Below are 14530 nucleotides of genomic sequence, written 5' to 3' on the forward strand. Positions count from 1 at the left end.
AGCTTGAATGCAACGTGACAGTTCAGACAATTTCACTTCGAGTTTGGCGAATTAATATACAACTGTGATACGGCCACAAAAATGGATCTACTTTATGGGTGTGCAAATAACATATGTTAATACACGTTCTAAAGAACGCAGGACAATGGGAAATTCAACCAAGCAGTGGAATTATATTACATAAATGGGACTATGCTCTCTAACGTAAATGGGAATATGAATGAACATTCCATAAACAACTTGTATAAACATCATAATTGAAACTTCTGGAAAATCTTTAAGTTAATGAATGTTATTAATTTAATCTGTGAGTGGCTAGAATGAGCGCACTGGTGTAAATCTGTTCTTCAAAAAAAAGGTTCTTCACATGGAAAGATCCCATATTAGAAAGCTGTGTTTTTCACAATGCATACACTGCTTAGACCAGGGGTCTCAAACACCCGGCCCGCGGGCCAAATCCGGCCCACGTCCGGCCCAATTCCGGCCCGCGACGTATGTCAAAATAATAATGTAATCCGGCCCTTGAGACTATTTTTTAATTGCGACAAACAACGATACTGATTAAAATAGACGATAGTTCCAAGAACGGTGACAAATCTCATTTGTAGCCTACTCTGCTCCACTATGTGCTAGACATCCAGAGCTTCATTCAAACCCAAAATCGCTGCGCAAAGTTTTCAGGAAATACTTGTAGCCTATTACATGCGAGAAACACAAAGACGTGCATTTGTAATGACGCGGAAGCGATGCAGGCCATAGTGTTGCAGAAATTGAAGCAGAAATTAAGCAGAAATAGGCCTACACCAAATGTTGAAAAACGTTTACATGTGATGAAGTAGGAAGAACGTAGGCTATGCTATTCACCTATTATAAATCTGAAGGAGAATATCCTTTTGGAGATTATGATCGATCGTCTATTGAATGGAGGTGCGTCTGCGTGTATACGACGGTGTCCACTAAGCATACCATGCTTATTTCGACCCTCTGCCCAACATAGCTTGGAGGTTGTAGTGGTAATCGTGATGATAGTGTCCATAATGGACGTGGTACAGACAGCAGGGCTAGTAGAAATAGGGCTCTAAACTACAAAGGCACCCACAATATGATGCGAACTTCTGGGTACTCAAATTACCCGCGATGGGAACTGATTTGACCAGAATACTTTATTGTAGGCCTTGTGGTTTAAAAACCATATACATCTTAGGTGTTGGTATACATCTTAGGTGTTTTCCTGTTAATTTGTTATGTGGGTAATATGAAAAAAGGAAAGTAAACCTGCTCAAATATGTTCATCCAGTATTTACTGAAAGGTGCATAATTTGAGGGGCTTGCCATCCAGTGGCAAATTAGATGGGTAAATTTACCCCCTTCATAAACTTTTGTTTTACTCAAAGATTTTTACATTTACAGTAGGACTTTCTCTCTGACCACTTTCAAGCCATGGCCTTTTGAAATTTTGATATAAAAATCCAATGGTGTTGCTTTCTTAACCCTGACGCCTATAGTTTGCCAGGTTTAAAAAAATTTATGAGAAGAAAATATTTTTATTTGGTGTGAAACACACACATACCTGTTTTTATGCTTTTCATTTGTTTTATAATTTGTATTAATATTTATTTTATTTATAAGCTAAGGTTGCTAGCACAGGTGTCTAAAACTAGATAAAAACACTTGCACTTTCTGTTTGCAGTTTTGTGTGGTATTTGAAAAAAAGAACATTGCATTTTCAGAAATAGCCGGCCCTCCAATCAGATGACGTTGGCAGAATTGGCCCCCAGCTCATTTGAGTTTGAGACCCCTGGCTTAGACAAAACTTGTACTAAGCCTGTTAGCTCTTGCCCTGATAGGCAGCAACTATGAACCTTTATGTTTGCTTGTTTTTCTTACCTATCTGTGCATTGTCATAAAGCAGCAGATCGAAGGAACCTTGGTAACCTGTGCGATAGTTGGTGCGGGTCCCGTTGTCCCACTGCACAACAACTGTCTTGTCAGGTGTTGTTGTACTCCCTTGTCGACCGATCTCCACTACAGTTCCAACGTGTCCTTCACCTTCGTCCTGGTTGCCCCACTTCCAGTCAATGCCACGCACCACTCTCATACCTACCTCCATGATGCTCTTTTTTTGCTGCTGAGTAAGTGGAGGAGCCGGTTGCCAGCTGCTAACCACCCGTTGGCCACTGACACAGCCCCACTTCCGGGGCCTTGTTGAGTCAAAGAATGTAACAAGGAATGGTGGAGGAGTTTCCAAATACAATTCAGGGGACACTGAGCAAGGAAAGAAAAGAAAAAAACTTTATTGATTACAGATTTAGAGCAATCTCTTGATCCAATATAAAACACTACCAACCACTTTCACTCTTTCACTGTAGAGACAATTAAAATACAGTTTTGTTGTTGATGGTGTATATTAGTATAGTTCTTCAGTGAGAATCTTATGGAGTAAAACTTGTTCCACTTCAAACAGAATCTGAATATTTAGTATTTAGGGCTGGGACGGTAACTGCATTACCGCAATACTGCGATCACGCGATCTGAGCTCGTCACCGTCATCACCTGCACATGTGTGCACGTAGTGTGTAATGTCATGATGTGTTAATGTGATGAACCATCTTATGACATTGATTTTCGGAGAATGTTACATTAAGTAGGCTAACCTTCCGTTTTCCAAACAAAACTTTAAAACTTATCATCAAAAGATGAAGCAAACCCGACCTTTCGCGTTTGGGTTGGGGAGCGCAATGTTCCAACATTTCATTTGTTTACTATGCAAGAGTAGGGGAGAACTGGCACAATCGTAACACTTTTCTGTTCTCTCCATTCAAACTCGATTTACACAAAGCTGTTAAACGTGAAAGCTGTGAAATTTGGCCAGAAAGGAGTCACACATGTTTACTCCATGAAAGTTGAAAAAGAATTAAAAAAGATGTTCTAGTTTGTTCAGAATTTAACTTAACAGCGATGTTAAGGGTAGACGTGGTCGAGGCGTTGTGAGGTGGATGTTAAAGCACTCAGAGATCTCAAGTAGCAAGATGGGTATTTATTTTTCCCAATTAAGGCCCGATGGGCAAAAATAATTAAGAACAGGTTTAACAAAAACAAAATAATAATAAAAAAAATACTTTCAATAAACAAAGCAAACTGACATGATAGTCAAAAACAATAATTCAATACCAAATTTCGTCGACAATAGACTAATTGCAGTCAATAACAGTTTGAGCACTAGACTTACGTCTCTTCACCATTCCTCTCTCAATAGACTGAATCCCCCATGATAAATAGGCCTGAACATTCCCTTACAATTGGGCCAAACCAATATAATAAAAAAGCATCAGGGGTGTTTACAGGCCAAAATATAACTAAGCTAAAAACAGCACAAAATAACACATTCTAACTAACTAAAATAAATTAATACATTTAAACTTAATTGCTAATGTTTGGCCTAACCAAACAGTACCCAACAGCTAAATAATATTTCATTACATTTTAATTACAACACAGGTGAACTTCCGGTTAACCCAGGAAGTCACAATATGTTTTTAAACAGTGTAAACGCGGCATTCACTCCTTTACAAACAGAAGAAGACACGACAGTGGACACCGGTAGGACAAACATGTAACAACGTGATAATGACATTCTATGTAATGACTAAAGCTAAATAAACAGAACATTTAAGACATGACATAGTGTGATTATTTTAACAGACGTAACGTGATTGAATGGTGAATGTTTTAAACTGTAGGGAGTTGTGATGTTGTGTGTAGTTTTAGCGCATAGCTCGCCGTAGTGTTTGTTTTTAACTATAGGCCTATATATAACAACTACGGGAGCAACGGGGAAAGGTATGATAAATGACATGTTTGACTGATAAATACAGACGGTATAAGTGTAAACCGAAAAACACAGACACATTCAACAAACATTTACATTCAAGCAGACATACATGCAGTGTTTTAAATAAAGGCAGCGCTATGCTGCCGTGACGGTGGCTAATTTCCCCGTCACAAGCGACATATAGGCCTAGGCTAGCCTAGGACCTAGGCCTACCTTTGTTACAACCTGACGCAGTCATTAAAACGTGCGGTAGGCCTACCGTTGTAACATTTAGCATAAACGTCATGAATGTGACAGTTCTAAAAACCAGTAATTTCTTGTTTTCCAACCACAGTAAGAAAACATCCATATCATACTTTGAAATTAAATTAATTCGTTTGGAACTGAATCCCAGTCAACTTGAATTGAATATAATATTCCTCAGTTACTAGATGTTGTGTCTCAGTAGTAGAGCCCAACCGATATGGGATTTTGAAGGTTGATACCGATGCCGATATTTGAGTATTTCAAAAGCCGATAACCGATATGTTGGCCGATATTTTTTTTTTAATTTTATTTGCAAACATCATTGACATTACAGAAAATGCAACACTACGACATGCACATGAATACTACATACGACAAACAGACGTACATTACATAAACACATACTGTAACTTAACAAGACATCACATTGACTTGGCTTCCACAAACATAACACATAACATTAATAACAGAAAGGCTAAGGATGATTTGCGTCCAGGATGATTACAGATATGATTATCAGGGATGAAATTGATGACCGGAATGAAAAGAAGGGGGATGGGGGTGCAGATGGTAGCTCTAAGAGTGTGAATGAGGTGGTGTTGGGATGGGGGTGGGGATGGGGGTGAGGGGTAGTGAGTATGTGAGGATGTATGTGTGTGTGTGTGTGTGTGCGCATATGTATAAGGCTGGCTTGCTGTTGGGCCAGGAGGAGAGAAGCTGGAACATAGAGAGGGAGGGTTTCAGAGGAGAGGAGTCGTAATTATTCTATTAATGATAAGTATAATAATAGGAATAACTGATTGCCTGGTTGATTGCCTGACTGATTGCCAACCTGGGCACCCATTAATGGCCACAGTTCCACCCAGCCCCTGCAGTTATACGGCGGCGAGCTGACAGAGGGGAGGACCTGCGTGCCACCCATCGCCCCAGGCCCCAGCATATGCACACATCCCTCACTACCCGACCAACCACACCAGCCGCCCCCAGACCTTCACCCAACACGCCACTCTTGACCTAAATATGTACAGTGTGTGAATGGCTAGGTTGAGGGGTCTATCTAGAGTGTAGCATTAAAAGAAGTGGGCATGCATGGTGAATATCTGTCAGGATTTCCCCATGCACACCACACTTACCCTGTGTAAGATGTATGCCTCCTCAATGTGTGCATTAAAATAAGTGAGGCATGCAGATAGACACCTGATGAGGCATCTACCTGCACTCCACTCTTACCCTAGCCTGTTTTGTAGTTTTTGTTTATGTATGTCACCTAACATGTAGTGCGATTAAAAGAGAGTAAAGCGTGCTGTGTGCTTCCAGGACAAGGCGTGTGCATGAGTGTATAAGGAGGGTGCACACCGGGGGCCCAGGGCCAATAGATAACCCACAGGACCCAACCAATGCCAAAACCACACAGCGACCCGCCAGGACTCGACTTTCAGGAGTCTCCCAAGCCATCCAATGGGGCCCCGTCAGAATAACGATGGGAGAGGCAGAGAGAAAGAGTGAAATTAGTAAAGTTTATCAGAGAATGTAAATAAAAGGGGGAGGGAAAGAAGGGGATGCTATTGATATTACTAATAATAATAATAATAATAATAATAATAATAACAATAATAGTTCCAGCTACCCTCCCCTGCCTAGTGTTCGATGATATGTGTATCTGTTGATGAAGTGTGTTATGATCGTGTGGAGATGGAACTCAGGCAAAGAGGGTCAGGACTGTAAGTAGGTGATAAAGGGGTACCAAGGAGAGGTTGTATCCTGAGTATTGATTAAGTTTGTAGTTGATAGGTTTTCTAATGATATATAGTCTGTTAACAAGTTTTTCCAATGAGTGATGTGAGCTTTTTTCTTAGATTTCCAGTTCATGAGGATGGTTTTCTTGGCGATAGTCAGCGCTACCAGCAGTGTTTTATTGCAGGAGTTGCTTAAATTGACTGTGGATGTATCACCAAGTATGCATAAGGAAGGGATGCTGGGATGTGACAGCCAAAGATGGAAGAAGAGATTTTGTGACACTCACCCAGAAGTGGTTGATTGGAGTGCAATGCCAAACCGCATGAATGTATGTATCTGGGTTATTTTGTGTGCAGTGAGTGCAAAGATCGAGCCAAACCCCATTTTGCCAATTTATGTGCAGTGAAGTGGAATCTGTGAAGAACCTTGTATTGTATTAGTTGTAGATTACTATTCTTTGTCATGCGGTAGATGTTTTGCACATTTTGGTCCAGAAGTCGGCACCGGGAGTAATTGATAAGTCTGATTCCCATTTGTGATATGGCAGGCCAATAGTTTTTTCTGAGCGAGATATAATTTTGTAAATTTGGGAGAGTATTTTTTGGGAGAGGGAATATTAAGCAGCTCTGAGATTGGTGGGGGAATGTCAAGGTTAGCTGTCTGGATGTTAATTTTTCCTAGGATAGATGATTTAATTTGCAGGTATTGTAAGAAGTGTTTACTCTCGATGCCGTGCTTCTGGACCAAACAGGAAAATGAGGCCAGATTATTGTCTTGAAGAATGTGTTGAAGGTGGTGATGCCCTTTCCCATCCATGTGTGAAAGTTAAGTGTTTTTTATTGACGGTGAAATCTGGGTTATTCCAAATCGGGTGCGAATTGATGGTGCTATAGGTGAATCAGTGATGTGGTAGAATCTCCACCAGGCTGTCAGAGTAGCTGAAATTGTTGGGGCTTTGAAGGATGGATGTTTTTTTGACCGACTGACTGCAGAAAGGGGAGATCTGAGATTTTAATTTCTTTACAGATTGTTTGTTCTAGGTCTAACCAGGTGTTGTCTGAGGGGTGGGGTGTAGCCATTTGTGGATGAAGTGGAGCTGGTTGGCCAGGGCATAGTGCTGGAAGTGTGGGGCCTCTAGTCCTCCCATTGCTTTTGGTTTTGGAGAGTGGCGAGTTTGATCCTTGGGGTCTTATCTTTCCAGTAGAATTTAGTGATTAATGAATCGAGAGACTTAAACCAGAGGGTGGTGGGCTGGGTTGGAATCATAGAGAATAGATAGTTTATTTTGGGCAGTATTGTCATTTTGATTACTGAGATTCTGCCCATGATGGATAATGGGAGGTTCTTCCAGCGTTGAAGGTCATCATCTATTGAAGTGAGTAGAGGGGAATAATTTAGGCTAAATAAGTCTGACAGCCTGGGGGAGACTTTTATCCCTAAGTAAGTGATATAGTTAGTGCAGAGTGGGATAGGTGAAGAGTTGGCTGTCACATCCCAGCTGTTGGGATGTAATGGGAGAACTGCAGATTTATTCCAATTGATTGAGTATTCAGAAATTTTAGAGAATGTGTCAATGAGTTTGATGGTTTCTTCTACTGATGTTGTGGGGTCTTGAAGAAAAGAGAAGAATGTCGTCAGCATAAAGGCTGATTTTGTGATGCATATATGGAGTCTGGACACCTTTGATGAGGGGGTTCTGATGGATGGCAGCTGCTAGGGGTTCAATGAAGATTGTAAATAGTGAGGGGAGAGTGGGCACCCTGTCTAGTTCCCCGGTGAAGAGTGAAACTTTGTGATGTTAGTCCATTGGTGATTACTGTGGCTGAAGGAGAGGTATATAGAAGTTTAATCCAGTTAATGAGCGACTCCCGAAGCCAAACCTCCCTAATGTGGAAAACAGGAAATTCCAGTTCACCCTATCAAAAGCTTTTTCTCGTCCAGAGTTGCTATGATGGTATTATCTTGAAAATGTGTAGAGTGATACATTATATTTAACAGTCTGCGGGTGTTGGTGGATGAAATTCTACCTTTAATGAAGCCTGTTTGGTCTGGGTGGATAATGGATGGGGTGACCTCTGCTAATCTGTGTGCTAGCATTTTTTGCGATTATCTTATTGTCCACATTGAGGAGAGAAATTGGTCGGTAGCTGGATGGCAATGTTGGGTCCTTATTGGGCTTGAGGAGCAGTGAAATTGAGGCTGTGGTGGAACTAGTTGGAAGACGTCCTTTCTGTTTTGATTCATTAATCATTCTGATGAAAAGTGGAGCTAAGATGGTCCAAAATTGTTTGTAGAACTCAGCAGGAAAGCCATCGGACCTGGTGCTTTATTATCGGGCATCTGTTTCAGGGCATCAAACAGTTCTTGTTGAGTTATAGGTGATTCTAGGTTTTTATTTCGGTCTCATTGAGTTGTGGTAATTGATGCTGTTTAGGAAAGAGTCTATGAATTCCTGGTTGGGGTTTATTTCTGAAGAATATAGTTTATTGTAAAACTGGTAAAAAACATGATTTATTTCTTCAGGTGAGCTGGTTAGCTGCTGAGTTCTTTATGACCGGGATTGTTGATTTTTCTTTGTTACGTTGGATTTGATTTGCTAAGTATTTACCTGATTTATTGCTATGGTGGAAGTTTTCCTGCCTTAGACGGTGAATCATAAATTGAGTGTGTTTATTGAGTATTTCATTGAGTTTGAATTTATGTTTCCTAAGTTTTGCCTGTGTTTCTTCAGTTGGGTTGCTTGCATTGGTTTCTTCTAACTGTTTAATTTTATTGTTGAGTTCTACTTCCTGTTCTTTTTCCTTCTTTTTTAGTATACTGAATATGAGATGATTCTTCCTCTGAGTACTGCTTTTCCTGTTTCCCACAGAAGGGAAGGAGATGATTCAGGGGAGCCGTTCATTTCTAGAAAGAATGCCCACTCTCTCCCAACAAAACTGATAGTTTTGATAGTCATTTTTAACACAATGTAAACACATTCTCCCATAATAAAGTTTTGATCACACTAGGGCTGTCAAAATTGCTCAAAAATGACGTTCAAATATTCCCTCTAAAAAAACACACATATATTCGAACTCTTCGAACATCTGGTTGCGCATTTTGTCAATGACGCACGTTAGGCTACCTGCAAACTGGCCTATGATTTCATTGCTGAGTTTGCGGCAAAGCAAGAAAATGTTTTTTTTCCTGAGTCAGGATATGGCGAGTCAGTGTCATTTATTTGTCCAATGTTAGCCTATAGATACAGACCAGTACATCTTATCAATAGTTTGAATGTCGTGTGTGTTTCTGCTCATTGACAAATACTGTTCAGCACAATGATTCATGCCCAATTAATTCCCCCTGTTAAAGTGTTCGCCTTTGTTACACTATTTGGTTTCGTGATGTAGCCTATGATAAACACCATATGGCCAAATATGTGACTCAGCTAATGTTATAGGCTAGTAGACGTACCCTAAGCATTAGAAGAGGTGATTATCATACCGAAAGAGCACTATGAATCGTTCGTTCAGGGGGATTTACAAACCCCCGCTGTTTTTTTTTTTTTTTCACAAATCGCACACTTTACAAATGAATGAAATGAATTTCTGCGTGATGGCCTCTTGTCGTGTCGCAGACAAAGAGCTTGTGGCGCGCGGTGCAAAATAAGTGTCCAGACGTGGCTGTTTAGCTGAAGTTCCACACATTATGCCATGCTCATTTGGGTTGCTAGTGGTCGAATGGTATGGCTTGCAAACTACTTTATCTCACGGCTCCAAAATTTTACCTTCTTCTGACCAAAATCCAAAGTACTTCCAGACATGGCTTTTTAGATTTTTGGGGGTTAAAATCACTTTCTCTGCTGCGGTCGAGTTGGGCTCTGCACTTTCTGCCATCTTCCATGTAAGTCAACTTTCAGCAGTGACACTGTGCCAGAGAGTGCGACTCCTGTGACCTGTCCCTACCCCTCAGGCAGCGCGCCTTCTCGCAAAGCAGATAGCCACGCCGTTGCTACCGCGAGCATATTTTTCCACATTCTAATATTAATTTTCACCTTCGTTTTCTGTTTTTTAAAACTATTCGAATATATATTCGAATTTAGAATTGACAGCCCTAGATCACACTATGACATTATCTGTTTAAATATAATGCAACACAAAACTCCTGCCTTACGTTGTCCATAAATAAATAGTCTAAATATATCTTGCATTGTAGTATGTCAAACTACCAGTTTAGGCGATAGAAGTAGGCCTACCTCAACACAGACTCTCTTTGCCCCGTGCACTCTTTCTCTCTCCCTCTCAACAGGCGCATCCCTCCTCAGCATGCACATGTAATCCAAACATAATCGCGTAAGACGACTGGCTAAATTGCTATTAAATCCGGTTAGCATCATTAGCACGCTGCACAAATTTGTTCAAAACTGTTGCATTTAAATTGACTGCTAAGTTCTAATCATCTCAATCCCGATGCAAATGGAAAAGTATTTTCCAAGACTTAAACGGGCCTGTCCCAAGGAGAAAAATTATTCATTTGAAACTTAAACACACGTAGGGAAACTGAACAGTCTAACCAGACTATGATAAACTAGCAAATTAGACTAACGTTAGCCTACTTTGTTTACAATATTTCCAGGCTTCAACCAGTGCTGCTTTTCATTCAGACTTATCTGCACATTTATTTATTTGAGTGTTTTTCATGATTGTGTTGCCATTTCTTTTCCCTGTTTGCTTTGATTGATAACTGAGGTGAATAAAATCAAAGGTTAAGTTTAAAATAAAAGTGTCTATTATGTCTATGTGTGAGCTCACTAAGCGCGAACCAGCCAGGATGCTAACGTCACCTACAGGAGCCCAGATGACCAATAATAGCCTTGCTAATGAGCTCGCGATTTTACTTCACCAGGCGTGAAAAAAACCTCGGAATCTGAATTGAAAACAACGTTTACAACCAAATACATTTATAGAAATGATCTCCATAGGCTACAGGTTCAAATATTAAGAGATCCCTAAAATTAGTTCGAATATCTTTCATTTTTAAAATAATCGAATTATATTCGAATAACGAAGTTCAGAGTCAAAGCCCTATCACACATTCTTTATTATTCCTCCAAAAACATTTCAAGACGTTAAACAAGATAGGACTGCCAATGGTTTCAGTGTAAAGCATCTAGAATTAATGACAGAAGGTGCGCAACACACAAGGGCACTTTAGTGAAAGTAGTTCAAATTTATGCAAGTGTTGTGCATGTCACCATTCAGCACTGTGAGGGAGTGTGCACAAGCTAGGTAGCAGCACTTCCATAAAGCAATTTGAATTTGCAATTTTTTTAAAAGGCACTGGGGTACCTTGTTTGTGAACTTAAAGGAATATTTCAGTAAAACAAAGCAATAATCATTATCTGTAAGAAATATCTATCTAAATCTAATGTTTCAAACAAGGAGTTAGAATGAACTGTTTAATATTTGTGAAGCAGTCATCAGATGTTGTTTTCACAGGAGACATACTCAGGTACCCACAGCAGGTGGGTCTGCACGTCTGCCTAAGGATGCGGACATTCACGTCTGGGAATGGGACTGCTTGCAATGTTTCAAGAAACTGACATAGTTTCTGACATACTGACATAGTGTGGATGAACTTGACTGGCCTGCACCCTATAGAACAGGGGTCCCCAACCTTTTATGTACCATGGACCGGTTTGATTCCCATTTTTTTTTCACGGACCGGGGGTCGGGGGTTCCATGTTCCATATGTGTTGTGCATGCATTACTTGAAAAGAACTAGCTCCAGTTAACAGTGAAGGTAACGAACTCTTAAAAATGTGAAAAACGTGAACTTGAAGAAGTGAAAACTGAACAATATGAACTATGAAAATTGAACAACTTGAAGCTACATCTATCAAGTGTGAACATGCTTCACAAAATATGGGAACAAATGGAACTAAACGTGCATTACGAATATAATCAGTGGGAGCCCTGTGCTTGTTTCCCTGCAACAAGAAGGTTCCATCGGGGGGGTGATGGAAGACAGTGACAACCTCAGTGTGTTTGAAATGTCCAGTCGATTGCGCAATTTGGTCTTAGTTGCAGTCATTGCAGAAAACCCGGCCCGCATAGATCGTGGTGGGAAATGGTAGCAACGTTTTCAGCGCTTTTACGGCTATCTCGGGATATTCTGCTTTGGTTTTGATCCAAAAACCCGCCAGAGAGGTTTCCTCATACACACTCTTAAGACCACCGTCATTTGCAATTTCGATCAACTGCTCTTCCTCCTGCGCTGACAAGTTATGACTATTCGGGATATTGACAAATGGGTTGCGGACCCACTCATTGGTTTGCCGTGGATCTTTGGAGGATGGGAAGTAGCCTAACGCTCAAACTCATTTGAAAGCGCCAACATGGTGATCGGCAAGCACCAGCTGCGAGAGAAAGGGCCCTGCCTCAGTCTCTCCCAAAACCCCCACTACTGTTTGGAACATCTCAAATACACCCCGTCCCCATTCGTCCCCACAAATCAAGCTTGGCTTTAAATGCAGCGACTTTATCTGCCAGTTTAAAGACAGTCGTCATTCTCCCCTGGAGTGACAGGTTGAGGTAATTAAGCAACCCGAATATGCCACACAGGTAAGCGAGTTTTGGCACCTAGTCCTCATCACTAAAATGTGCAGCTGTGACTTTTTTTCTGTAAGAAATCTCTGCAGTGGCTCTCGAACACTCTGACCAGTGACCTGCTAAAGATGCTTGTTTTTTGTTGCTCATTCTAGCAGTTTAGCTAACTTTGTGTGACACTACCATTCGCCAAGAACTGATCAAGTGAAGTGAGCTGACCTGAGGCTGCGCAGCGCTGAAGACAATATGTAAAGTGTTGAAGGCGGGACAGACAGACGTAAGAAAATAGACCTTGCAAAATGCAAACATGCATGCAATCAAACCACTGCATATAGGCCTATGCCATGTAAAAACGTGACATTATTGCGAATTAAATTGAGTTTAGTTTGCATGCATTTTTTTTAAACTCATGTCGTAGGCTACGGCCCCGTTAGGAATGTCCCACGGCCCGGTACTGGGCCGCGGCCCGGTGGTTGGGGACCGCTGCTATAGAACACCTGAGTCCTGACCTCAACCCTATAGAACACCTTTGGGATGAATTAGAGCGGAGACTGAGAGCCAATGGCCGGTTGCACAAAGCACCTCAAGTTAAGTTTTTTCCTTAAAATCTGATTTAAGGGTCCCTTAAAATAAAACCGGTTACACAAACACCCTTAAGTATTCTCCTTAAGGTTTCCTTAACATTTTCCCTTAAGTATTTAAGGTTTTGTCCTTATCTTGTAAGAAATCCTTTAAACTGTTGCACAAACGACCAGTAGCCTAGTAGTAACTGAGGGGAAAAAACCAAAGGGACATCTGACTCTACCTTAACCATATGATGCTGATAAATGAAGTATAGGCTATTAACTACTTTTGACAATTCAAAATAAAACTCGTAAGTAGTACTCACTCTCCGTAAGTCACTACTCCGTAAGTAGTACTCACTCTGTCAGAAACATGCCGTATTGTTATTGTGTGGTTTACGTAGGCTTAATGTAGGCTAACATTAACAATTCATGTGGATGTCTTGTTAGCCTATGAGCTTGGGTTTGGTTCGCAAAACGTTAACAAAAAAGTTTGTTTTGGTGCACTGATAACAGTCAGGATCATCTCTAACTTGCCAGCTAGTAGGGGTGTAAAGATTAACCGATACGTATCGGTATCCGTTTTTAACGTGTAAGATACGGCTACATTGATACGTGAAGCCCCGTATCGGAAAAAAACTGAAATGAACCGGTCGTTATATCGATTTACTTGTTATGAATCGGTGCACAACCTTTTCTGCTCGCTCAGACTCATTTACGTTCCAAGCAGCACGTACATCCCACTTCCGGTTTTGAAACTACACGTGGCACGGATTTGTGGGTAATGAAGTTCGTTTTGGGCTACACTCATTGCCCAAAGTTGTCAAAGGACTTCATTACCCATACATCTACTGCAACTTAAGCATGTGATAACTCGTAGTGTCTTTGACAGTTTTTACTCTTTTGTTTTTCAAAATCCAGCGCGAAATTAAACACTTACTATAGCATTCCTAAACGGCAACGATAGTCTGTAGAGTAGCCTTACGTTTGATGAAGGGATTTCCTTAATGTTAAAGAATAATTTGGCCCTTGCTGCTAAAACGATGCACAAATTATTATTATGTTGTTCATATTCACTCAGACTTGGAACAAAATAGGCCCAGTTCATTGATATGTAGGCTAGGCCTATTTTGTTCTTGTAGGCTATCTGAGAAAAGGCCAAGATTGTCTTAAGCATGGTTTTATTTTATTTCGGTATTGTCTTACCTCAACAATAGGCTACAGCTCCTTGAAAACAATCAGATATAACTCTATAAAATCTATAAAGTCTATAAAAATGTATTTTTATGTTTTATTTGGCTGCAGTGTTTGACTGAAATGTAGACTATTCTTTTTTCATTTCAATACAGTATATTATACAAACCTCAGTTTAGATAATCATATTCACACATTTTTTTGCCTAATTGACATGACCATGATAATAATATAATATGAATGTGCACCTTAAGCAAATGATAAAAACTCTTTCAGAATGCTTTCCATTCTTCAACTGCATCGAAATTGCATCGCATCGAATCGTACTGAATCATTTTTTATGAACATGTATCTTTTCTTGTATCGAATCG

The 14530-nt window shown here is 40.4% G+C and overlaps 1 protein-coding gene across 3 annotated transcripts in view; it reads right to left on the reverse strand.

The window, feature by feature from the left end:
• The window catches only part of mib2 (MIB E3 ubiquitin protein ligase 2), a 252110-nt gene that overhangs the window by 206952 nt on the left and 30628 nt on the right, over positions 1 to 14530 (reverse strand). For all 3 annotated transcript variants that reach the window (XM_048240469.1, XM_048240470.1, XM_048240468.1), the window contains exon 2: positions 1888 to 2265. In XM_048240469.1, the coding sequence (XP_048096426.1) occupies positions 1888 to 2110 (223 nt within the window). In that variant the 5' untranslated portion in view covers positions 2111 to 2265. The remainder of the gene's footprint in view (positions 1 to 1887; positions 2266 to 14530) is intronic.

The sequence above is a fragment of the Alosa alosa genome, chromosome 4, assembly GCF_017589495.1.
Source record: "Alosa alosa isolate M-15738 ecotype Scorff River chromosome 4, AALO_Geno_1.1, whole genome shotgun sequence".
Classification (NCBI taxonomy): Eukaryota; Metazoa; Chordata; class Actinopteri; order Clupeiformes; family Clupeidae; genus Alosa; species Alosa alosa.